The 26,793-nt window shown below is 36.7% G+C and overlaps 1 protein-coding gene across 12 annotated transcripts in view; it reads right to left on the reverse strand.

The window, feature by feature from the left end:
* Positions 1-26,793, reverse strand: part of PPHLN1 (periphilin 1) — a 141,930-nt gene that overhangs the window by 90,555 nt on the left and 24,582 nt on the right. For 7 of the 12 annotated variants that reach the window (XM_030835371.2, XM_030835364.3, XM_060306142.2 and 4 more), the window contains exons 3-4: positions 25,470-25,634; positions 22,768-22,829 (exon numbers count right to left, since the gene is read on the reverse strand). In XM_030835371.2, coding sequence (XP_030691231.1) covers positions 22,768-22,829; positions 25,470-25,634 — 227 coding nt within the window. The remainder of the gene's footprint in view (positions 1-22,767; positions 22,830-25,469; positions 25,635-26,793) is intronic. The other 5 variants (XM_030835370.2, XM_060306145.2, XM_030835367.3 and 2 more) reach the window with 1 other exon arrangement.

The following is a 26,793-nucleotide window of genomic DNA, read 5'->3' on the forward strand; positions in this document are numbered from 1 at the left end:
TACATACAAAAAAAGAGCCTAAAGTTGAAAATGTAATTAGATTTAAAGCAAATTTCCAATTAAGAGGGAAAATTCCAACATCTGATGGCAATCTTAAATGTTAGTCTTTAATAATTTAATGAATGTTGACAAACCTTTGAACAAGATGAAAACACCAATAAAAAGTAGATGAAGGATATGAAGATAAATCAATGAAAGACAAATGTATCATCTCACTAAATATTTAATATAACTCAAGTTATTTTAATTTTTTCCTATCAAATAGGCAAATGATCCCATCCAATAGTGAAAACTAGGGTGGGATATATAAGCCTCATCATAATACACAATTTGGGTTGGGCTGGAAATTGCTAGGGATTTACTGGTCCTAAAAATACTACTCTAGTCCATAAAACAGAGTTAGACTTCAAGATCCACACTGACTGTCAGAATGCCTTTCTTATCTTTAAATAACAAGTTTCCTTTCTCTCTTCCTCTATTTATATTCTGTACAAATCTCACTTTTTCTAGGCTCAATCTAAAGTTACAAAATGCTACACAATACTTTGAATTCCTTCTTTTTCTTGGCGTAACACCTGGTTAATTTAGTTTGCGCTTGGTTTCAAATGTCAACCAGAAGAGTTTCTTTGAGAGAAAAAAGTTACTGTTATCAAAACAATCCAGTAATCCATAAATAAGATGGGTGTCTTAATATATATCACTGGTGCACGTCATATTAATTTTATGACACAACTGAGTCTTAATTTTCTTAAATTTTTGTCTTCCACTATAATTTATGCCAGACTTAGGTAAAAATGGATATACTACAAGGGCTTAGCTGTTTTTTTCTTTTTTTCTTTAAATTAAGATAATATGGCAAGGACAAATTGAGCAACCTTGTATCTTTTACCTTATACCTAAACAAAAACCTTTCACTTCTATTTCTTTGGCATAAAATGTAATGTGAGAGTGCAATGAGTTTTTAAAGCATGTAATTCAACAGAAAGTCAACAGTGCTTTCATCTGTAAACTTATTCCTAGTAAAATCAAGGAATTTTTTCCTTTCTTTTTTTTCCTTTCTTTTCCTTTCTTTCTTTTCTATAATGTGATTGTAGTACTTCATAATGTAAGTTTTAAATTTTTATTTAATTAGAAATTAGTTGTTAAGCTTTTTTCTTTCATTTCATTGATTGATAGTTCCTATTTATCAAGTGGAAGACCAAATATTTCACAATTATTTAGTAAATCAGTTTGACTATTATGAAAAACTTATGTAACTAAATATTTTCTGATGTCAATATTCTAAGTTCCCTATTTTAGATTTTAAAAATTGATCTTCCATTACTCAAAGCCACCTCCCTCCAACACCAACCTTCCAATCCAAAAAGAAATCTGGATAGCTAATATTCTCCACAGTAAGTAGCTGTAATTATAAGTAATTAAGTAGCTGTAATTATACTTCAAAGAGGAAAAGCAACCTCTAGAAACAGTTTCCTGATGCTTAATGTACTCAAGTGAGGAGTACAACTATTATTACTGCTCTGAGAATCTGATACTCTAAATGCAAAAAAACCCTACTTATCCAAATTATGAATATGAAAAACAGTCAAAATATATGCAAGGATAAAAAAGGATTCTATTAAGTGAGGCTCCTTAGTATATTGATGGTTCTCAAGTGACAGTAATTTTGCTCCAAGCAGGACATGTGGCAATATCTGAAGACATGACATTTTTTACTGTCACAACAGGGGGATACTACTAGCATCTAGTGGGTAAAGGTCAGGGGTGCTGCTAAACAACCTACAATAAACAGGACAGACCCCCTCAATAAAAAACTGCCCAGCTCAAAATGCCAATAGTGTCAAAGTTCAGAAATCCTGAGACACACACGTGCACGCACCCACGCGGGCACACACACACACACACACACACACACACTCAAATTTAATCTATCAGTTTAAGAAATAAGAAGAAACATTCTAAAGCTTTCTTGGAACCACTTAACGATTCTAAAATGTTACTTTATAACATACCTAACTTCAAGTATTAAAATTCCTTCAACTCTTCTAAACATTCAAATTATATGTTACATTTTCAAGTAAAGTATTTTCTACTCTATTTTCAATCTTTAATTTATATACAGTCCAATAGTTTAGAGCACAGACTCTGGAACAAGTCTGCCAGGGTTCAAATCCTGGCTTCATCATTTGGTTACCATGGGAGAGGTGTGACAGTTACTTAACTTCTCTGTGCCTGTTTCGTCATCTATAAAACAGGAATGATGGATTAAGAGGAATAATGCCTACATAATTCATAATACATAATAAGTATTCATACTTATTAACTCAAATTTTAAAAAAAACCACTGAAAATACCAAGTGTTGACAAGGATGTGGAACAACTGAAATTCACATGTGTTGCGAATGGGAATATAAATGGGTGCAAAGCTGCTAGCTCTCAGTCCACAAATCACCACAGGACTAGCAAATGCACATCATCATCAGTGACGAATCGCACTGCATTTTTCAAAGGCTTTTGGATTAATCACGGTGCATCTGTTACTCAGTTCATACACAGACAACAAAGCATGTAGTTTTGTTGCCTTCTTGTTCCCAGTGATAAACCCACGTGATATTTTATAAAAATGGATAATTGAAAGAGAATTAGTCAACAAAGACAAAAGTGCAGCCAAGAAACAAAGTGACAATGGTAGGAGTGGAATTCAAATTGAACGTAAATGGAGTTACCGAAGAACGTGACCATAGGAATGTTGACAATGTTGCCTTCAAGATATACAGCCTCAGGAAATTGGTGAAGGCAAGCTTACTGAAGGCAAACAACAAAAGGGACTGTGACAAAAAAGGATGAAGATGTCCCAGAGGAAGTGAGGCTAACAAAAAAATTCACATTAAAGTAACTCTCAGAGAAATTTCACAACAATGAAAATGCAAAGGATAAAATATCGGAAACTGATCCAAACTCAGAATGGAGTACGTATGACCATTCACCAAGGCATAAAAAAGATGCTTGCTTCAAGAAGAAGACAAACACTGTTCAAACTACTCTTGATAAGTTTTTTTACAAAGAAATAAAACTCAAACTCTCAATGTTTCTAATGTTATAAATTACAGTGTATTAAATGAATATTAGTTTTACCATTTACTTTACTTCCCTATACATTTCTATTGAAAGAGTTTAACGTATTGACAAAAAGTTTTGCAAGTCACAACGACTGTAATTATTCTCATTGACTATTAAGATGGCTTTATGTCAGAATAATGATCACCTTTGGAGAGGAAGAAGAAAATAACTCTATAGGAGTTATGAATAGGAGCATGAAGAAGCTTCTGGGATGCAAGTAATGTTCTATTTCTTAACCTGGATGTGGTTACACTTATGGTTAACACTGAGATATACACCTTGATTTGTGTACTTTATGTATGTTATATGCTCTAATAAGTGTCTATGAAAAAGAAAGCTATTGGGACTTCCCTGGTGGCGCAGTGGTTAAGAATCCATCTGCCAACGCAGGGGACACAGGTTCGATCCCTGGTCCGGGAAGATCCCACATGCCGCAGAGCCAACAAGCCCGTGCACCACAACTACTGAGCCTGCACTCTAGTGCCCGCAAGCCACAACTACTGAAGCCCATGCACTCTAGGGCCGGTGCTCCACAAGAGAAGCCACTGCTATGAGAAGCCCAAGCACTGCAACGAAGAGTAGCCCCCGATCGCCACAACTAGAGAAAGCCTGTACGCAGCAACGAAGACCCAACGCAGCAATAAAAAAGAAAGGTGTTTATTTTCCTCTAAAAATGTGATATATAAAAATTTAGCTCCTTATCACTTAAAATGATGTGAAGGGATTTTTTAAAGAAAGCAAAAAGGGACTTCCCTGGTGGCGCAGTGGTTGAGAGTCCGCCTGCCGATGCAAGGGACAGGGGTTCATGCCCTGGTCCGGGAAGATCCCACATGCAGCGGAGCAGCTAGATCCGTGAGCCATGGCCACTAAGCCTGCGCGTCCGGAGCCTGTGCTCCGCAACGGGGGAGGTCACAACAGTGAGAGGCCCGCGAACCGTCAAAAATAAAAATAAAAAATAAGAAACCAAACAGAACTTTCATCTTCGAGAAAAGAATTTTCATTTTCAATATTTATTTTAAGGGAAAACAAATTGTAAGACCAACTACTATCTAAAAATCATTATTATATTTTAAAGATTTATTTCAAACACCCGAACAGCATAGCATTACTCGCCAAACCCAAGATAAGGCAGCCTTGTCAACTTCAACTACCAACGTGGTGTCAGGTAATCTTCCCAGAGGATCACCAAGAAATCAGTAAAATATGATTAGCTTCCTCCACCTCAGGATATTCTCTCTGCAAAGGCAAACCTTATAATATGTCTTGACCAAGAAATAATCCAACTTATATTTTGTTGCTATTTATTTTTCCATTATTCAGAAAAATGCTATACCTTAACAAAGCAATTCTTAACCTTCAACATTATTTCCAAATATGATTCTCTTCACCTGACCTGCAGAATAGTGCACAGATTCGAAGACAATCTTCTATAGATAAAACATTTTTAAAAAATAATCCTTTATAACAATATATAAAATTTAAAGATTTTTTTTGTCTCCCATAGTTTTTCTTAAATCTTCGGTGCCTGCTACTGTATGTATGCAGCTAAACGTTATCAAATGACTAATGAATAAGCAAACACAAAATAATTTTTTTTTTTTTTTTTGCGGTACGTGGGCCTCTCACTATTGTGGCCTCTCCCGTTGTGGAGCTGCGGACGCGCAGGCTCAATGGCCATACCTCACGGGCCTAGCCTCTCCACGGCATGTGGGATCTTCCTGGACCGGGGCACGAACCCGTGTTCCCTGCATTGGCAGGCGGACTCTCAACCACTGCGCCACCAGGGAAGCCCACAAAATAATTATTAACAGAAAAATGTTAAGTCTTCCGTTGCCCTTGCTTTAACAGCTTGTATTTCTGTAAACCTCACTCATGGTTTTACTCTGTACCATGTATTTAATAGATATTTTCTACTAATAAAATCTTTGACATATCATTTTTTAAATATTTCTGTTTCATAGAGTTTGACCTAAAGATACCATTACTTCAAGGCTCACCTCGATTTTTGCTACTTCAATAAAATACCACTACTACATTTAAGAAATATTTCTACGTCCAAAAATGGGGAACTAAATAATTCTAACTTGACTGCTGAAAAAAATCTAGAGAAACTGGACAAAAGATTTGTTTTTTAGTAATCTGCTCAGAGCCATCAGAGAGCTAAAAACATAGTAAAGAACTATGGATCCAAACTACAAGAGAAGTAGGAAGCCCAGATTGCTGAGCCTGTCTTTTTTGGGCTGCTTTTGCTTTTATATATCTGCCAATTTCAGAAACAGTAGTTGAGAGGATGAAAAGCTGAGAAATAATTCTGATGGCTTCACAGAATTAGGATATAAAGATCTTCCTAAGGGTTACCCAATGAGCAGGGTGAACTGGAAGTAGACTAGCTTGGCTTCATATGACCTAATTTCCCTTAGGTTGACCCTGAACTGCTAATGACTAACCCTCTATTTGAAATACTTAGAGATTTCTGTCTTCTTGATCACTAATTAAGATTCCTTAAAATTATTTCAGATGTAAAAATCCCATTTTAACAAGAAAATCTAAGTATTTAAAATCGCGTAAGTAAAATAAATTTAAGTTAAACATTCTTAATTATAGAACTGTCTCCTGAAGAATGGTACAAATTAAAACAAACCCACATATACAACTGTCATTTAGTACTTAAAATGCAAAACATAAAATCTCTATAGTTTATCATTAGTTTGTCCAAAAAAAGTTAAAAGAATCGATTGAATAAGTATCACAGCTTTATTCATACTTTTTTCTTTTAAAGTGCGTTAGTCCCAACACTCATTATTAGCTATAAAATTCAATTAATATCAACTAGTATAATTTTCTTTGTGCAAGTATCATCCTGATTTTAAGAAAGAATTTTGTTTAAAGATGCCCCTGAGGCGTGTTAAACACAGCAACATGATACTGGGAACTTGAGCACATTTTAATTGTCATTCCATAATTCACAGGGTATAACTCTGCACTGCAAGTAAGACGAAGTTCCATTTACTGCACAAAGCAAACTTACATCAAAAGCCTTCAAACTCTAAAGTTTCTAGCTATGTCGAAAACGAGGATATCAACATATATAATGAATCCAATCAAAAAAGAGAAGAAATATAAGTACAACTAGAATGCTTACTATGAGGCCTCTCCCAAAAAAACATATATTTAACAGAACTGATCATTTTTATTATCAAAAAAGTATATAACTTGAGAGCTAGGACAGCATCTTTGGCTTTGTCACAAACATTTCAGCCATAATGCTGGACATATATATAGGGGGCAAAGTCACCTAGAGAATGGAAGATGGGAAGAACTAATATGCTATAAGGCACTGTTTCTCAAAATGTGAACCTGGGACAATCGACACTATAATTACCTTGAATGCTGGTTTCAAAAGCAAACTTAAAAAGTTCAGGATTCTCACCTGTTAATATACACCCCCAAACTAATTCCACCCCTCACACCAAGCCAGACAAATTGTGATCAACCTCTCAGTTTCAGCAGATGTATGTTTACTGGTTAAGAGTAAAAATCAGGCAAAGATACAATGGGAGGGAACAAGGGGGAGAAAGCAAGCATTTTACTTCTTATTCAGGACCTCATCTTTCTTTCCTTCCCACATTCAACACTCAGAAATACTTCACACAAAATACTGGCTACTTCATTTCTTGTCAACAAGAACTTCAAAAAGGAATTAAATTTTCAGGAATCATTTAGAGAAAGCAGCTTGGTAACTAGTAGAGCAGGGTTAAGAATAAGTTAAAAGTGCAGACCTCAAATATCTGTTTTTAAATGTGGAACAAGAGAACGAGGGGTACTGTTACTTAAGCTAAGGGATTTCCCGCATTACTTTTTATTCTATACTACCCCAAAATCAAGTAACTGTCTTATACCAGAGTTGAGATGGAAGTTTGGGGACCCAGTGCAGAGTTCTTTCCGCAAAACCACATCTTTACAGTTAAAAGTAATCTGGGAATGAGATATGGGCTGAGATCTCCCAGCTAGAATATAGATCTTTTCTGTGTTATTCACAATTTGATCACTGACACCTAAAACAGTGCCTAATGTTATTAAGGAAAAACGTTCCTAACTTGCTATAACAAAAATACCAAAAAATGTAATGTTGAGTCATTACACAAAAGAAGTCTATCTAACCACCAAGAAACAGTATAGGGCAGGCCTTCCAAGGTGACAGACTCTGCTCCATGCATCATCCAAGAACCCTGGCTGACCACTCTGCTATTTCAACATGTGGCTTCCAAGGTCACATGCCTGCTGCCATTGCATTCCAGGGTCCACCCTGCAACACGGGAAAAGGTAAATGCTTGTGGAAGAATATGTGTAGAAACAGAACTCCTACTCACATTATTCTGGAGATAGTTACATGGCCACACCTAGCTGGAAGGAAGGCTGGGAAAAGTAGTCTACCTACATGCCTAAGATGTGTGAAGAAGAGGTTGAAGTCTTTTCAAGAATGATGAAATAAAAAGTTTTCAATGAAAAGTCTGGGATTCCCAAGTGAAAATGTGTCTAACAGGCAGTTGGATGTGGAAATGTTGAGCTCAGAAAACAAGCCAAGGCCAGAGATACAGATTTGTCTGCCATCAGCAACAGACAGTACAGGTCAGAGATTCTCAAACTTCAGTCCTCAGACCCTCTGCATCACAATCACCCAGGGGGCCTGTGAAAAATACAGATGATTCAGATTCTAAGGCTCCATTTACTGAATCAGAATCTCTTGAGATGAAGACTGGTAATCTTCATTTTTAATGAGCTCCTAAGCAATTCTTACGAACACAAGTTTTAGAAACATAAGCAAAGGGAATAACTGCTGTCAAAAATAAAAGATTCAAGATGAAGTTAGCACAAATGAGAGAAGGTGCCAAGAAGTCACTGTTAACATGATCCCGCAGTTTCTGGACTGTTGTCGAGCCATACTACCTATTAGATCAACGGTTCTCAAGTCTAGCTTCACATTAGAACATCTGATGAGCTTTTAAAAAATACTGATGCACCGGTCCCACCCAAGACCAATTACATCAGATCACCAAGTGCGAGGACCAGGAATTATGGAGTATTTTTTTTTTTAAAAAAAGCTTTACACCTAATTCAGAGTACAGCCAGGATTGAGAAACGCCATGATGAGACAGCTGCTTTTACATGCTCTTCATTTCGGAGTCCCAGATTATTGCCCTACTCCAGAGATCACAAACCCTTGTTTTAATTAGCTGTGAACACTGAAAAATCAAGAGATCTAACATTTTTTAAAAATCTGGATTTTTGACTTCTTTTGAAGCAGGCCACAGTGGCCTTATATTATTAAACAGCAAAGATCAGCTGGTACCAGGTAGCAGCTGCTCCAATCTGACCCTTGGCATTCGTTTACATTCCCTAACTGGCCACCGTAGGCACATGAGTTACTGCCATTGATAGACAGGGGCATTATTACCACAGATAAACAAATATGTTAACTACTCACCTGTAAGTATCACAAGTACTTTATGCTTAATAACTGTATTTGTTTCACTCACGTAACAAAAATATAGTAATCTGAGTCAATCTTGTAATGTTTTCATATCAGCTTCTTCATAAACCAATCCCTCCAACTTCCTTTAACTGAAGCCTGGCAATGGAACACAAATACTATCTCCCCTCAAACTCCTGAGTAATAAGTGCACATTGATGACTTTACCTCAAGCTCCTGAGGTATATGGGGCACAGGATTATGTTCTAAATCCTCCATCCTCTAAAAAAAGGGAGAAAGGGCCCGACAACTCCTTATTTAAAGTAATGGCTTCCCACTGTAACCCCACATTGCCTATATTACCAACCTTCTGGGAATTTTCCCACATTTCCTAAAGCCTTTAACTCAATGACACACTGTAACACTGTAACATATCCTATGCACTGTAACATATCCTATCCACATCATGAGTGACTTTCAGAATTCATGTGGATCATCTGTGCAGCACAGTAGCAATTCCTTGACCACCTCCTACCTCTTCACAATACTTAGGCACTCCCTGAAATCCAAAACCTTGCCACTTATTACCCAGAGGTGCTCTTCATCAGAATCCAATACTGCATTCTTATCACAATGTCTTATCCTTCAGTTTTCTCACTCCTACAATAACTCCACCTACACCTCATGGATACCTTAAGTCTCCTGTATTTCCTAGCAATCCATGAACCCCATTCTTATTGTGCTTCCAGCCTAAATTAGTGTTTGAAATACTTTATGAAAACCACTAACTTTCCCTCCTGGTAATTCTGATACATCGTCTAAGGCAACCCAAAGCCTGAGTTAATTCCAAAATCTGTGATTTTTTTCACTGATACAGTTGGGTTGCCATATCCTAGAGAAATTACACAAGCCTACAGATTGGTCCCCCTTTGGATACATGGTCTCTGACTTCCACTGTGCCTTCAACTCCACTAGTAATATTTTTATTTATCATTAGTGAGCTCCATCTCCCATTCATGCCAGCAAGTATTCTATATGTTGATAATTCTCCCCAAGTCCTTTAACCTAGCACCAAACTTTTCACTCTCAATGAGTTACCTTACATACTGAAAAATACAGCAATCTTTAGGCATGAACTACCTCAACTGCCAGCCCACACCCGTCTCCCCCAATTTGCCTTCATCTGCCCACCCCTAATTTTGTCCTTCCTTTCTTGGTATATAACTCTTTCCTCCCCACCATTAAAAGTTAGACCTTCTTAAATTGGAAGATCGGGATTAACATATACACACTACTATATATAAAACAGATAACTAGTAAGAACCTACTGTATAGCACAGGGAACTCCACTCAAACTCTGTAATGACCTATAATGGAAAAGAGTGGATATATGTATAACTGATTCTCTTTGCTGTACAGCAGAAGCTAACACAACATTGTAAATCAACTATACTCCAATAAAAGTTAGTTAAAATAACAAAACTATCTGTCAGGATGCCACACCACAGCTACCTAAAAAAACAAAAAGTTAGCCCTTCTATCAATGGTGTTCATCCTCATTCTCATCCACCTGCTTCATCAGTTATCCCTTTTCTGTCTTGTATCTTCAACCTCTCTTTCCCTGCAACCTATAAATATGCTCAAATTACTGATCAGCTAAAAAAAGGTTTTAGGTGATCTCCCTTTAGCCAGTGTCCTTCTCCAGCTAACAACACTGCCTACTTTCCATCCCAGTTAAGTATTTTTAAAAAAGTTATCCACCCAGGCTGAATCTAGCCCCTTCACATGTCATTCATCCTGACACTGCCAAACCCAAGAGATATTTTAATCTTTATATCACTGAAATACTCAGTTGCATTAGGCATCGGTGACCCATAATATCGTTTTAAAAAGCTTTATTTTCCACCACTTCCGTAAAAGTGTTCCCTAAGGTTCTGACCTTAGTCCACTGCTCTTGTCTAACTATACCTTCTCCTTGGACAACCTCAATTTTGAATGCAGCTCCTCCCTTGAAACCATTCCTCCTATACTGCCAATCTCAGATAATGGTATTATTTACACACACAGTAAACAAACAAAAAATCCAGATATTCCCCCTTTTTTTAAATAAATTTATTTATTTTATTTATTGATTTTTGGCTGCATTGGGTCTTCATTGCTGTGCGTGGGCTTTCTCTAGTTGCAGCGAGCGGCGACTACTCTTTGTTGCGGTGCGCGGGCTTCTCGTTGCGGTGGCTTCTCTTGTTGCGGAGCATGGGCTCTAGGCGCACGGGCTTCAGTAGTTGTGGCATGCGGGCTTCAGTAGTTGTGGCTCTCAGGCTCTAGAGCATAGGCTCAGTAGTTGTGGTGCACGGGCTTAGTTGCTCCACGTCATGTGGGATCTTCCCGGACCAGGGATCGAACCTGTGTCCCCTGATCCAGGTTCTCATCGCTGTTGTTGTCTTCCATGTCTGAGTCGATCACAACGCGGCCTTTCCACTTCTTTACCATCGTGGTCCCCTGGCTCCCATGCCGGACACCGCCCGGACTCCAGATATTCCCCTCTTCTTTATTCCCACATCCAACAACCACATCTTGCTGATTTTTCACTTCCTAAGCATTTATCAAATTTAACCCTTTTCCTCCACCCCTAACTCCCTTTCTCCAATTAAGATATTCATGGTTTCTTATTCTATCTCTAGTGCCATCTTTATTTTTTTTTAATTTATTTATTTTTGGCTGCGTTGGGTCTCTGATGCTGTGTGCAGGCTTTCTCTAGTTGCGGTGAGCAGCGGCTGCTCTTCACTACGGTGTGTGGGCTTCTCATTGCGTGGCTTCTCTTGTTGCAGGGCAGGGGCTCTAGGCGCCCGGGCTTCAAGAGTTGTGGCTCGCGGGCTGTGGAGCACAGGCTCAGCAGTTGTGGCGCACGAGCTTAGTTGCTCCGCGGCATGTGAGATCTTCCTGGACCAGGGCCCGAACACGTGTCCCCTGCATTGGCAGGCGGATTCTTAACCACTGCGCCACCAGGGAAGCCCTAGTGCCATCTTTAAAAGTCATCCCCTACAATGACGACAAGCTACAACCTGACTGCGTTACTGTAGCCCCCCCCTTTCTACCAAGCTAAAATTTTTCAGTAGTTCCCCGCAGTTAACAGAATAAAACCCAGACTTCTTAGTTATAGTTTAATCCACAGTTCCCCAGCTCTTACATAATCACCCATTAATAGCTCTACACATCATGCTTTACACAGCTTTGCTCATGCTCTTCCCTTTGCAGGAATATGGTCCCTGTTACTCTTTTTCTGATTAACTCTTACTTTTCCTTCAGGTTCTGTTCAAATTATCCACCCCTACCAGAAACTTTTAATAAAACCTCAGTACAGGATAAGTGCTTATTTGTCTTCAGCACTTGATGAAACTTCAGCACATATTATATTATGCTATGTACTTGTGCATCTATTTCACTACCTAGACTGTAAGTCAGTGATACAAACACAGTGGCCTACACATAGTAAACACTCAATAAACATTTGTACCCCTGAACTAAATAGAAAAAGATGGGGCTTCCCTGGTGGTGCAGTGTTTGGGAGTCTGGCTGCCAATGTGGGGGACATGGGTTCGAGCCCTGATCTGGGGGGATCCCACATGCCACAGAGCGGCTAGGCCCGTGAGCCACAACTACTGAGCCTGTGCGTTTGGAGCCTGTGCTCCGCAACGGGAGAGGCCGCAAAAGTGAGAGGCCTGAGCACCGCGATTAAGAGTGGCCCCCGCTTGCCGCAATTGGAGAAAGCCCTCACACAGAAACGAAGACCCAACACAGCCATAAATAAATTAATTAACTAATTTTAGAAAAAAAGAAAAAAAGATATTATACAGTATTTTTCTCCATCAAACAGATTATCACCTAAGAAGATAAAATAGCTATAATAAAATTAAAAATTAAATCTACTCTTTTAAAAAAATCAATATGTATGAAATACTTAACTAAATCAAAATTTTCCATATGTGAATGCAGGAAAAAAATACAGTATTTAAAAATAAAGTATACTGACCACTTGGTGACACTCTTGTTCCATATTTTTAGATATTATTTAGTACTTTAAATAAATTCCATCCTAAGGTTTATTATAAGACCTCATAAGTACAGGGGGAAAAGTGACTGTTAAAAATAACCTCATTCTATCTAAATCAATAAAGTATGACATGCTCCTTGAATACAAAATGAAAAAAATCCTAACATATTCTGAATTTCATCTACAAGTGTGTTTTGAACAAATAGATAATATAATCACTGAGTAAATACAGAACCAAGATTAGTAGGCAATGATATACTTGAAATGTAGACAAATTACCAAGTATGTGGCTCTATTAAATAAGAAAGTGAGGGAGGGGATATGGGGACATATGTATACATATAGCTGATTCACCTTGTTGTACAGAAGAAACTAACACAACATTGTAAAGCAATTATACGCCAATAAAGATATTAAAAAAAAAGAAGAAAGTGACAAGCCGGGGGTGGGGGTTGTTGCATGAGGATGATAGAAAACTTGATACATTCTCTTTTCCTCTGTTAGCTGTTATTTCATCCAGTTGCTTCCAGTGATTCCACAGTCCCATTAATAAAACATATTTGAATATGAACCACTAATACACACACACACACACACACACACACGCTAGATTTATAAAGTACGTAATGTGCTACAATATGAAACACATAAAACAGAACGTTCCACTGCCAGTAACAGACCTGTGGAAGATGGTGTGAAAGCAAGGCACCCCAGTAGCAGCCAGTGATGGCAATCCGCAAAAGGAAGGTGCTGGGGAGTATGAGAAGAAAGACCGACAGGGTCAGAGGATTAACTATGTACAGGAATGTAAGCAAATATATTGAGGGTGCTGGTTTCAGGTCTGAGATCAGATTTTACTCTATTTACAAGCTAATGAGTTAGACCGTTACTGTTTCATGGATGCCTGCAGAAGACACAAGACTCTTGGGTCAGAGACAAAGTACTTAATATATCAGCATAGCAAACAACATAAGCACTGGCACATTTGTGTCAGTTTCCCCAGGTCCCAAGTCCCACAGGGATGATATGATATGAGCCCAGATGGATGCACATGTCATGGGTTTGGTTCATAACTGAGGAACACTGAACTTGGGGAACCCAAGTAAAAAACCACTATTTTTACCCCAAGCAATAAGCAAGACTGCTCTTTGACACAGAGGGTGATATTACCTTATCCTTCAAGAGTGCTTGCTCACTACACACTCAGCTCTGAGAAATAATATGGATAAAAAGTGATCAGGGCCTTGCACTCCTGGTGTAACTTGGCCAGATGTGTAGGAGTGCAAGAGACCCATGGAGGACTGTCTCTACCAACAAATGGAAGCCAGGTTTCTCACTGATGAAGAAGCAGGGTAAAATATGGAAAAGATACTGCCATGAACTCATATATGTAAATACTGTATAAAAATAAATACAGACGTAAAGGGGTGTGTGTGTGTGTGTGTGTGTATGTGTGTGCACGTGCATACATGCACGCACCTAGTGTCCAGATCTTGGTTATAAAAAACCACTCTCCACTAAAGAGAACCTGTGTTCCTTAGAGAAATTGCTGATTTTAGGGTCAGGGCAGGGAAAGTATAAAAAGGACCATGAACATCTTTCAGCAGAAATAATCAAAAAATGAGGTGGATAAGTCAAAACAACACAGGTGATCTTAATTTGGCAATAAATTCTTACATGACACAAAAACATTAGCAACAAAAGGAAAAATAGATACATTAGATTTTATCAAATTTAAAAATTTTGTACATCAAAAGTGGACTTATCCAGGGCTTCTCTGGTGGCGCAGTGGTTGAGAGTCCGCCTGCCGATGCAGGGGACATGGGTTCGTACCCCAGTCCGGGAAGATCCCACATGCCGTGGAGCGGCTAGGCCCGTGAGGCATGGCCGTTGAGCCTGTGCGTCCGCAGCTCCGCAACAGTGAGAGGCCCGCATACCGCAAAAAAAAAAAAAAAAAAGTTTTGGAAATAGTGGAGATGGTTGTACAACACTGTAAATGTAATTAATGCCAGTGAATTGTATAACTGAAAATGGTTACAATGGCATATTTTATGTCATATATATTCTACCACAACAAAATATTTTTTTAAAAAAAACACAGAAGTTACTTTGAAGGGATTCACACTGGCCAAATTTGGGCATCAAAATAATAGTGGCAACAGATTATACCACAAAGAACAAAGTTTTGTTTGTTTTTTAAAGGGGCTGGTGGAGAGAAGAGAAAGCTCTTCTCACAACAGAATGCTTGCATAATAAATATAGAAAGAAGCACCTAATTACAGAATCACCCATTTAAAAACATCTCATTAATAATTAATTCAGGCAAGAAACATCAATGTATGCTAAAACTAGGGGGTGAAAGTGGGATGAAGAATGGCATAATCACATACTTTCAAAGTATCTCCCCACAAACACTAACTTTAAGGGAGAAGGCTAACTTCACAGTGAAGAAATTTCACAGGCCCCATCTTAATCAAGTGATAAAAGACAACAATACTAATAAGGGGACAAATCAACAGCATGTGCAACCTAACAGGATGCAATACAAAGAAGACAGCATCACTTCAGAAACTGCATCAGAAAAAAATGCATAACCTGGATCTAATCACGAAGAAACAATAGAAAAACCCAAATTGAGAAACATTCTATAAAATGTCTGTCCTGTATTCATTTTGCCAAAAACAGCCATAAAAATCAAGGAAAGACTGAGAAACTGTTCCAGATTAAGGAAGTCTACAAAAACATGACCCATGAGGTCAGATAGATCTTTTTGCTATAAAGTGCATTACTGGGGCAGTGTTGGAGACATTAATGGGGTCTCTGGTGAAGGATTACAGGAATTCTTTGAATTATTCTTGCAACTTTTTTAAATTTTAAAAACTGTTTCAAATAAAATATTTTAAATATTCTCATATTTCCTTCCCACAATAAGGAATTATTATGTATACCCCACTGACAAAAACAAAAACACTGACTAGCATCGTTCTCCTAATTGCTCAGAGCATTATTCTCTTACAAAAATACACAACTACTCTCTTTGTCTGGTTTACAATGCAGTAATTTTTTCCCCCTAGAACAACAGTTATTTTCCACTCACAAAGTCTTTTAGGTAGAAGCTCCAGAAAGATGCCAGCCAGCAAAAGCTATAGTTTTTGTGATAGTGTAAAATGTGAAATGTTACTGAAGACATCCAGACATCAAGTGAAGGTACAGGAAGGTGCTGAAGTAGAAGCACTTTCTACTCCACTACGCTGTTTTATTTTTCTTCATAAAAATTATGTTTTTTTTTTATCTGTTACTATCTATAATCTATAGTAAAATGTAGGCCTCGTGAAAGTAGGAGCTTATTGTCTCCAGAGGCTAGAAGAGTACCTGACATAGTAAACACTATGTAAGTGTTTGGTAAACACTTACCAAATGAATGAATATACCATATAGAATTAACTCTATACCCTGAAAAGTTAACATTTATTAAATGATTACTATGCGACAGGCATGGTAAAATATGCATTGTATGTGTAAAATCACTTAATCCTTTTTTAAAGTTGAAGTATAGTTGATTTACAATATTGTGTTAGTTTCAGCTGTGCAGCATAGTGATACAGTATTTTTGCAGTTTATATTCCATTACGGGTTACTTCAAGATAATGGGTATAATTCCCTATGCTATATAGTATTGGGCTGGCCAAAAAGTGCCTTCTGTTTTTAAGTAAAAATAAAAGACACATTTTTCATTTTCACCAAGAACTTTATTGAACAACGTATTCACCTTTTTGTTTCATTACCTTCCGCCATTTTTCAGGCAACTTCATAATTCCATCTTCCCAACACTTTTTATCTTTTTGAGCAAAGAACTGTTCCAGGTGCCTTTTACAGTCTTCCAGGGAACTGAAATTTTGTCCATTAAGAGAATTTTGTAAAGACCAAAATAAATGGAAATCTGAAGGTGCAACGTCTGGTGAATATGGCAGATGAATCAGAACTTCCCAGCCAAACTGTAAGTTTTTGCTTGGTCATTAAAGAAACATGCGTTCTTGTGTTATCCTGATGGAAGGTTATGCATTTTCTGTTGACTAATTCCAGATGCTTTTTGTCAAGTGCTGCTTTCAGTTGGTCTAACTGGGAGTAGTACTTGTTGGAATTAATCGTTTGGTTTTCCAGAAGGAGCTCATAATCCCACCATATACACAACATCACCTTCTTTGATGAAGACCGGCCTTTGGTGTGGTTGGTGGTGGTTCATTTCACTTGCCCCACGATCTCTTGCTCCACATTGTTGTACAGTATCCACTTTTCATTGCCCGACACAATTTGTTTTAAAAACAGAACGTTTTCATTACGTTTAAGTAGAGAATCGCATGTGGAAATATGGTCAAGGAGGTTTTTTTCGTTTTGCTTATGTGGAACCCAAATATCAAAGTGATTAACATAGCCAAGCTGGTGCAATGGATTTTAAATGCTTGATTTGGATATTTTGAGTATGTCGGCTATCTCCCATGTGGTATAATGTTGATTGTTCTCAATTAATGTCTCAATTTGATCGCTATCAACTTCAAATGGTCTACCCGCGAGTGGAGCATCGTCCAGCAAGAAATCTCAAACACGAAACTTCCCAAACCACTTTTGACATGTTCAATCAGTCACAGCACCTTCTCCATATACTGCATAAATCTTTTTTGCGTTTCAGTTGCGTTTTCACCTTTCTTGAAATAATAAAGTATAATAATATGCCAAAAATGTTGCTTTTTTTCTTCCATCTTCAGTATTAAAATGGCTACATAAAAATTCACCAATTTTGATGTCTTTTTTTTTTAATGCACGCTGATATGACAGCGGTCACATACAATCTAACAAAATTGTTTCAAATGAAGTTAAAGACAACTAAGTTCTACTAGAGCCATCTTACGGAAAAAAACCGAACAAACCTTTTGGCCAACCCAGTATATAGTTGTTTTTTATCTGTTTTATACTGATACACAGTAGTTTGTATCTGTTAATCCCATACCTCTAATTTGTCCCTTCCACCTTCCCTCTCCCTTTAGGTAACCAGTTTGTTTTCTATAACAGTGAATCTGTTTCTGTTTTGTATATACATTCCTTTGTATTATTTGTTAGTTACCACATTTAAGTGATACAGCACTTGTCTTTCTCTTATTTCACCTAGCATAATATTCTCTAGGTCCATCCATGTTGCTGCAAATGGCAGTATTTCATTCTTTTTTTTATAGTTCAGTAATATTCTATTGTGTGTATATATATATATATATATATATATACACACACACACACCATGTCTTCTTAATTCATTCGTCTGTTGATGGGCACTTGGGTTGCTTCCATGTCCCGGCTATTATAAATAGTGCTTCTATGAACACTGAAATGCATGTATATATCCAGAAAAAATTCAAGAAGAAAATATCTTATTTTAATGCTCATGGTACAGATAAGGAAACTGATCAACTAATGATCAATGAATTTCAAACAGTAGAGTAAGAATACAGGCAACATTCTCTGATCACAGAATAACTAGAATATACTATGTCAGAATCAGTATAAAATTGCTACATATCTGAATCAGTGGGATACAGTTACAATGCTTACAGGAAATTTCAAAACTTTACTTATGTTAATAAATAAGAAAAACACTTCACAAGGGTAAGAATGGCCATCAACAAAAACATCTACAAACAATAAATGCGGAGAGGATGTGGAGAAAAGGGAATCTTCCTACACTGCTGGCAGGAATGTAAACTGGTATAGCCACTATGGAGAACAGTATGGAGGTTCCTTAAAAAACTAAAAATAGAACTACCATATGACTCAGCAATCCCACTCCTGGGCATATACACAGAGAAAACCATAACTCGAAAAGATACATGCACTCCAATGTTCACTGCAGCGCTATTTACAATAGCCAGGACATGGAAGCAACCTAAATGTCCATCAACAGAGGAATGGGTAAAGAAGATATAGTACATATACATACAATGGAATATTACTCAGCCATAAAAAAGAACAAAATAATGCCATCTGCAGCAACATGGATGAACCTAGAGACTGTCATACTGAGTGAAGTAAGTCAGACACAGAAAGACAAATATCATATTTGTGGAATCTAAATCTTATATGTGGAGTCTATAAAAAGGGTACAAATAAACTTATTTACAAAACAGAAGTAAAGTCACGGATGTAGAAAACAAACTTATGGTTACCAGTGGACGGGGGGTGGGGTTAAACTGGGAGGTTTGGATTGACATTTACAATACTATATATAAAACAGATAAATAATAACCTGCTGTTATAGCACAGGGAACTCTGTTCAATACTCTGTAATGGCCTATATGGGGAAAGAATCTGAAAAAAAAAAAAAAGAGTGGATATATGTATAATTGATTCACTTTGCTGTACACCTGAAACTAACACAACATTGTAAATCAATTATACTCCAATAAAAATTTTAAAAATATAAAATAAAAACTGCTTCACCAATGAGAAATAAAAAAGAAAAACAGGGCTTCCCTGGTGGCGCAGTGGTTGAGAGTCCGCCTGCCGATGCAGGGGACACGGGTTCATGCCCCAGTCCGGGAAGATCCCACATGCAGCTCAGTGGCTGGGCCCGTGAGCCATGGCCACTGAGCCTGCGCGTCCGGAGCCTGTGCTCTGCAACGGGAGAGGCCACAACAGTGAGAGGCCCGCGTACCGCAAAAAAAAAAGAAAAGAAGAAAAAGAAAAACAAATTAAACTTGAATTAAAATATTAGATTTTTAAAATGAAAGCATAAGTGTTTTAGGCTTTTAGAAAGCAAACTGGAAACATCTATTAAAATTTAAAATATATATGCCCTTTGACCCAGAAACTCCACTTTTGGCAATCTATCCCATAGAAACCAAAGTACTGTTTCTTAAAGATATTATGTACTCAGATTTATTGCAGCACTGTTTTGTATTGGAAACAGCGTGAATATTCATCAATAGGTGAACAACTAAATTATTTGGTATAGCCACAAAATGGAACATTACTTGGTCACTAAAAACATTCAAATTAAAGGTAAACCAAATAACTCGGAGGGATTTTCATAAGCCTCTGAAGGAGAAAAGCAACTTAGAGAAAAGTGTGTGTAACATGATCTCATTAACAAAAATCAAATACCCCAAATGCCTATGAATATGGAGAAAAGTAGAATATACACCAAGCTGTTAATATAGCTGTTAAGACTGAGGAGTCACATATATGATTTTATTTCATTTATGTAAAATTATACACAGGCACAGGGAAAAAATGCTAAAAAAGACAAAAAGAAAAAAGATAAAAACAGAAACTCTTATTTTAAACAATGAAAAACAACAGAATTAAAATAATCCAAGAGCTGTTTCAAAAAACAAAAGAGCTGTTTATTTAGGGAGAAATATAAACCATTAGCTAATCTAACCAAAAGCTGTGTTTTTTTTTTTTTAATTTTGCTTTTCATATTCAGGTCTCTATTATATCAGATTATTTATGTTGACATGCCAGGCTTCCAATTTCACATTTTTTTCCCCCAAGTGGATAGCAGTTTGTCCCAGTACTATTTATTAAAAAGTTCATTCTTTCCCCATTTGATTTTTAATACTACTAATATCCTAAATTCCTCGACATATCTAGGTTTGCTTCCAGATTCCCTATTCTATTTCACTGTTTACATTACTACAGCTTTAATAAGTTTTGATATATGGCATATTCAGTCTTCACATGTTTTTCAATATCTAGGTTTGCTTCCAGATTCCCTATTCTATTTCACTGTTTACATTACTACAGCTTTAATAAATTCTGATATATGGCATATTCAGTCTTCACATGTTTTTCAATATCTAGGTTTGCTTCCAGATTCCCTATTCTGTTTCACTGTTTACATTACTACAGCTTTAATAAGTTTTGATATATGGCATATTCAGTCTTCACACGTTTTTCAATACTATTTTTTGCTATTTGGCCCCTCACTCTTCATATTAATTTTAGAATCAGTTTGCCAACTTCTATGCAAAAAAAAAAAAAAAATCCTGGAATTTAGACTGGAACCACATTGAATTCACACCTGAATCTGAAGAGAAATGACATATTTGTGATACTGTCTCTTCATAGCCAAGGATGCTGTGCTGCTCCTTTTACTCAGGACTTTAAAATGTTCCTTAGAAATGACTTGTAATTTCATCCAAATAGGTCTCACACACTTCAGTTAAATTTATTCTTATTACTCCTTATAGTTTTCATACTATAGTATTTTTGTAATTAATTAATTAATTTTTATATATACATATATATATATATAGGCTGCGTTGGGTCTTCGTTGCTGCACATGAGTTTTCTGTAGTTGCAGCGAGCCAGGGCTACTCTTCGTTGAGGTGCGTGGACTTCTCATTGCGGTGGCTTCTCTTGTTGCAGAGCACAGGCTCTAGGCGTGCGGGCTTCAGTAGTTGTGGCATGCAGGCTCAGTAGTTGTGGTTTGCGGGCTCTAGAGCGCAGGCTCAGTAGTTGTGGCGAATGGGCTTAGCTGCTCCGTGGCATGTGGGATCTTCCTGGACCAGGGCTTAAACCTGTATCCCCTGCATTGGCAGGCAGATTCTAAACCACTGCGCCACCAGGGAAGTCCCTGCTATAGTATTTTTAAATTACGTTGTCTAATTTATGCTGCTGATAGTTGATTTTATTATACTGAACTTTGCTAATATCCTAGTAGTTCTATAGTTTATAGACTCCTTTGGATTTTCTGCATAGATAATTATACAATCTGTAAATAGTTTTGTTTCTTTCATTCTAACCCTTAACCTTCATTTTTCTTGTCTTACTGAAGGTGTTGAGACCACCATTACCATAATGAATAGAAGCAGTGAAAACAGGCATTATTGCTTTGTTCTGGTTTTAAGGAGAATGCTTCTAACTTTACCATTCAGTATAGCAAATGCCTATCAAATAAAGGAAATTCTCTTCTATTCCTAGCTGGCTGACAGTTTTTATAATTACTGAGTGTTACATTTTATCAAAGTATTTTTCAGCATCTATTATCTCTGTTGCTTCTTTTGAGAGAGGCAGTCTGCCATGAGTTCTGAACGTCCTTGTACATGCCTGCCATACATACCAAACTGAAAGACCTAACCATCCAGTGATACTGAAGAGTTTCTGTAACTGGTCAAGAGACAGTTCAACAGGTCAGGGTGACCACAGCATAATTACCATGTGACTGCTTACTCCCTGGGAAAGGACTGGCTTGCTTCCTGATTGCAACAAAAGGTACCTATCACTTAACTCTGGGTTCCTTAGCTGCAATGCATAGCCACCATCTCTGCCAATCACATCACCCTGTGGGACCTGGGGGCAGGAAACCAATACTGCCATGCTGATGCCCCTTCTGTCTGCTGTGCTATGAGTAATTAACTGCCCTTATCCACTGAATCCAGCTGTCTACTTCTGGCACCTATGGAGCTGTGGCAGTTACTCCTTGCCATTCTCCATGAGTTTGGGGTTCTTGTCTGACAGTCTATAAGAGATCTTTAAAAGGCTGCTTTTACAACTCCCAACACTACCAAAGTGAAATCATTTAAAAAAACAACTATCAACCTGGTTAAAAATGTCCATCTTTTTTTTAACTATTCTATCAAATGCCTCTATTAAGTAACCAAAGCTAACAATGATCGAGGTCCTTCAAAAATGCATTTTCCCAACAGAACTTAATTGATCAAGATAAAGCAACTGAGAGATGCTTTTTAATAGGAGACAATTTGTAATGACTCAAATGTTTTCAAGAAGGATACTCCTGGAAAAAATGCCTTATTTTCTAATTAAGCAAATACATACCTTATAATCCACATGACTCATTAAGAATAATTAAATAATTAGAGAAGAATATAACAAGAGTTTAAATATTTTTAAATATATATTTTTACTGTCAATTACAAAATACCAAGAGATACAGAACGCTAGCTATTAGTGCCATTAATATATTACACAGTCACAAAAAGAATATAATGCTAGTTGCTTTCAAATTTTTAAATCCTATTAAATATTTCATTGATGTGCCTTGAGGTTAGATTTCAATAGCAGACATCTCAGTGAGGCAAATATCAAAGTAATTATGTTATTTTTATCTTTTTACCTGTATTCAGGCTGTCGGCTTGCAGAATGATCATCTCTTGTCCACCGATAGCCAGAGTCATCCTATAACAGAAAAACGTTACTTAGATATTCATTTACATTATTTTGGTCAGGGAGGGTATATATGTATCTAACAGAATTACTGGAAACTAGTCTCTAAGACCAAAATAATATGAGGGCAAAGACACCTTTCTAAATTTCTCTGAGCTTCAAAGGCATAAAAAAGTAAAAAGGATACCGCAAGCCATCCATTTCAACAACTAATTTGGTAGACTGAGAACCTGTGGTACCATTTATCTCTATTAAAATACGTAAAGTATTTCTTTGGTAGGCCCAAACAGCCTTATTACCAAAAGCACATGCCAATATTCACAACATAGAAAGTCTGTTCGAGAACAAAGGTTCAATTTAAATTTAGCCAAGCACACATTTCTCAACCTTTCATTTTATTCTTCCTCTGTCAAGTTTGCTCAGCAATTTTCATATTCAAGCCCAATGAAGAACTTGTCACTTTTCCACTCTTCTTGTTCAAGTTTCCTTTTCTCAACCTACCTCCCATTAAAAACCACAACTGGAAACAATATAATAAGAAATCAACACTTACTGATAAGCTATATTAGAACAAGATGTGGCACTAAGTTTAAAATTAATCAAAGAAAGCACACTTTGTCCTCTAAAACAAATTTGGAAAAGATACATATAAAAGAACCACATGGTAATCCATACTCAATTACTTTAAAATTATACAAAGAACAATGTACAATCAGCCATCCATACCCACTGGTTCTGCATCGGCTCAAAAATACTGAGGAAGAGGGAATTCTAGAAAGTTCCAAAAAGCAAAACTTAAATTTGCTGCATGCCAGCCACTATTTACATAGCACTATGTTGTATTAGGTATTATAAATAATCTAGAGACGATTTAAAGTATATGGAAGATATGCATAGGTTATATGCAAATACTATGCCATTTTATATAAGGGACTTGAGCAACCTCAGGTTTTGGTATCCTGGTGGGTCCTGGAACCAATCCCCTGATATCGAGGGACAACTGTAACATGTGCATTACCTACAATCAGAAACACTGATTCACCTAAAATAAATACTATCTTCATCCTCCTCTTCAGCATCATGTACTCTATTCTTACAGAAGTAAAATGTATTTATCATTTTCCTTCCCGACATTAAACTATTAACAAACAAAAGAAAAAACTCAATAGCTATAATAGAATATTGGATCAAGTAAGCAGTTTGTTTTATACTAACTGAACCCTAGGTAAGAATTAGCATCATGAGAATCCTAAGGATCTCAAGTGGGTCTGCTTGTTTGTTTGAAGAAAATTTAAAGAGAAAATGTGTCAAGTATGAATAAACACAATTTGTAACAACAATAGTAAAAAATATTATCGAGGCACTATTATGCTGCAAGGTTTTAGAAAAAAATCTTGTCCATACGGCTTCAAATGCAAATTGGTCCAATGAATCCAAAATTCCCTGTCTATACTAAATGGCCACAGGGTTTTCCTAAGAGGGATAACAACTGTTTATGCAAAGGCCAAACTGTTTCTCCTTGAGACTACCTGGAAGAATGGTTCTGATGGCAAAATCCAGTATTTCTAAAACAGAGATAACACATAGTATTTACTTTTCAATACCAAACCCTTCTTCCTAAAGGAACAGCATGACATTTAAAATTGAACAAAATAAAAATCAATTCTATTGAGAAGTAAGGAAGCTGTAACACCCCAAACTTAAAAACAAACGCAAGAAAACATTGAATAGTCTCACTGCCACTTTAGAATTGTCAAGGGTCACGATGATGTGGTAGTAAAAGAACTAAACTCCCATACATACTTATCTTGGGTAAATCACCTTAGTTCCATTTCCTCAGGTGTAAAGTAAGGAAACTAATTCCAATGGCTACTGTGAGGTCAAATTTATCATAAGCAATGTCTGAATATGTACTGTTAATTACAACATTATATAGAAGGGAAGGAGAAAATGTAGGAAAATGGTTTAGCAAAGGAATGTTATAAACATGCAAGCTAGGTCAAAGGAAGTGCATCAAGGAATAGTTTAATCAAGTTCAATAACAGGTTATTGCAACATTAAATATATACTTCTAGATTACTAAAGATGATCACGAGAAAAAACATAATAATAATAGCAATAATGGCTAACACTTTAAAAGTGCTTATTATAGGAAAGGCAATGTTTTGAGGGCTTTCTAATCTGAGTTAGGAAGTAGACTTTAATAATAACAAAAATGAGACTGAGTCTCAACAACCTTAACCCAACCTTACCCACAGCATTTCATCATGATAAAAATAAAGTAACTGTAAGTGGGCACATCTAGTAAAAGATAACTACCTGGTTATCACTTATTGAATACAAAAGCAATAGATAAGATTACCTTTATCTGGTTCTGCAAATCCTTGCCAATTTAGGGGATAAAAAAGCAGGCTAGTTGGAATTAATGTAATTTAGATAGAGCTATCCAGAGGGCTTACCCACTTTGTCCAGCACCCCAAGATTCTTGACTACCAGTTCCCATTTGACAGCTCCAGCAGGCAAGTCAACAGAGCATCAAGCAGGAAGTGTTTATTCAACTGCCTTCATGGCCAGTCCCATAAATTCCAAAAATTACATGATTTTTTAAACTTATAAAAAATAACAATTAGTACATGGGGGAAATTTACATACTCCTCTGTGAGGTGGACCACTTCTTCGATCATGAGAAAAACTGCGGCCCTCGTCATATTCTCGGTAACCAACATGACTGTAATATCTACTGTAGCTTCCTTCACCAGGTCTGTCTAGCAGTGGTGGTTTCTTTGGCACAATATTAACTACTCTACGGTAGCCATCCTAAAACAGACAAAAAGAAATATATAAAAATCACTAACTTCTCTATTTGGTTTTGGAAAGGTTTTTAAAAAAGCACAGGAGTTCTTATCCTTAATCAAATAGAGTAAATGTATAAACAAACAAAAATGCATTAATGAAATAACATGAATATAACTAATAGTAAGGTCTTCACATGAATTAAAGGAAATAAAACTGTTCAATGAAGAAAGCCAGGTGTTTAAAGTAACATGCAGCAATGCAAAAAACCAATCATAAGTAAAAGAAAAAGTACAATATTATTGTTTTAATAAAAAATAAACTACAAAAGTGAGAATGTTACAGTAGCTCTAATCCCTAACTGTCTAGGAATTTTATAAGTAAAACCATTTAAGATAGCACACATCTTTGGTCTACTGTGTTTGAAGTACTGTTCAGAAGAAATATAAGATTTTTACACATAACCAACAGCAAACAGGGAGGTAATACTGAGCTAGAAAGATCTAGAGAAAACATTTTGCCATTTCTCCAGCAGCACTAGAGAGAGGAGAGACTTTGACATCACGAGTTTTGAAGCAAAATAAAACTCATTATAAAATATGAACTAATTTTCAAAGTAATACGTTAATGTTTTAAAGTTTTAGCAGCTGAATGGATTCTTAGTGGGAGTTGGGAAACTGGACAGAGGGAGAACACCTGTCTTAGACAAGAAGCTGCTGTAAAATAACTAAACAAAAATGATTATCAACAAGAAGAACTGGAGAGCTACAGAACATGTATCTGTAAACAATCTGGTCTTAAGCAATCTTGCTATGTTTATCAATATCAGATGAGGTATATGTGAAAGAAACTGGCAAGCTATCTAAGTATACGATATGATCAATATCAGTTAACTAATTTGACAAAATGAAAAACCAAAATATAATGCCCAATGTTCGGGGCTGGTTATTTTACCACCTTAAGTCTCAGTTTCATTATCTGCAAAATTAATATTAGTACCTAACTCATGGAGTTGTAAGGTTTAAATAAAAACCAAATTGTAAAACATTTAGCATAGCAGGACACACTAAGTGCTCAAAAAATGTTTGCTATTTTGATTACTATTTTTGCAAGTCTAAGTGAAACACTAAATTCCTCAAAGTGTCTATTTCCTTACATTACTTCTTAGCATTAATAACTACAA

This window comes from Globicephala melas, chromosome 10, assembly GCF_963455315.2.
Source record: "Globicephala melas chromosome 10, mGloMel1.2, whole genome shotgun sequence".
Classification (NCBI taxonomy): domain Eukaryota; kingdom Metazoa; phylum Chordata; class Mammalia; order Artiodactyla; family Delphinidae; genus Globicephala; species Globicephala melas.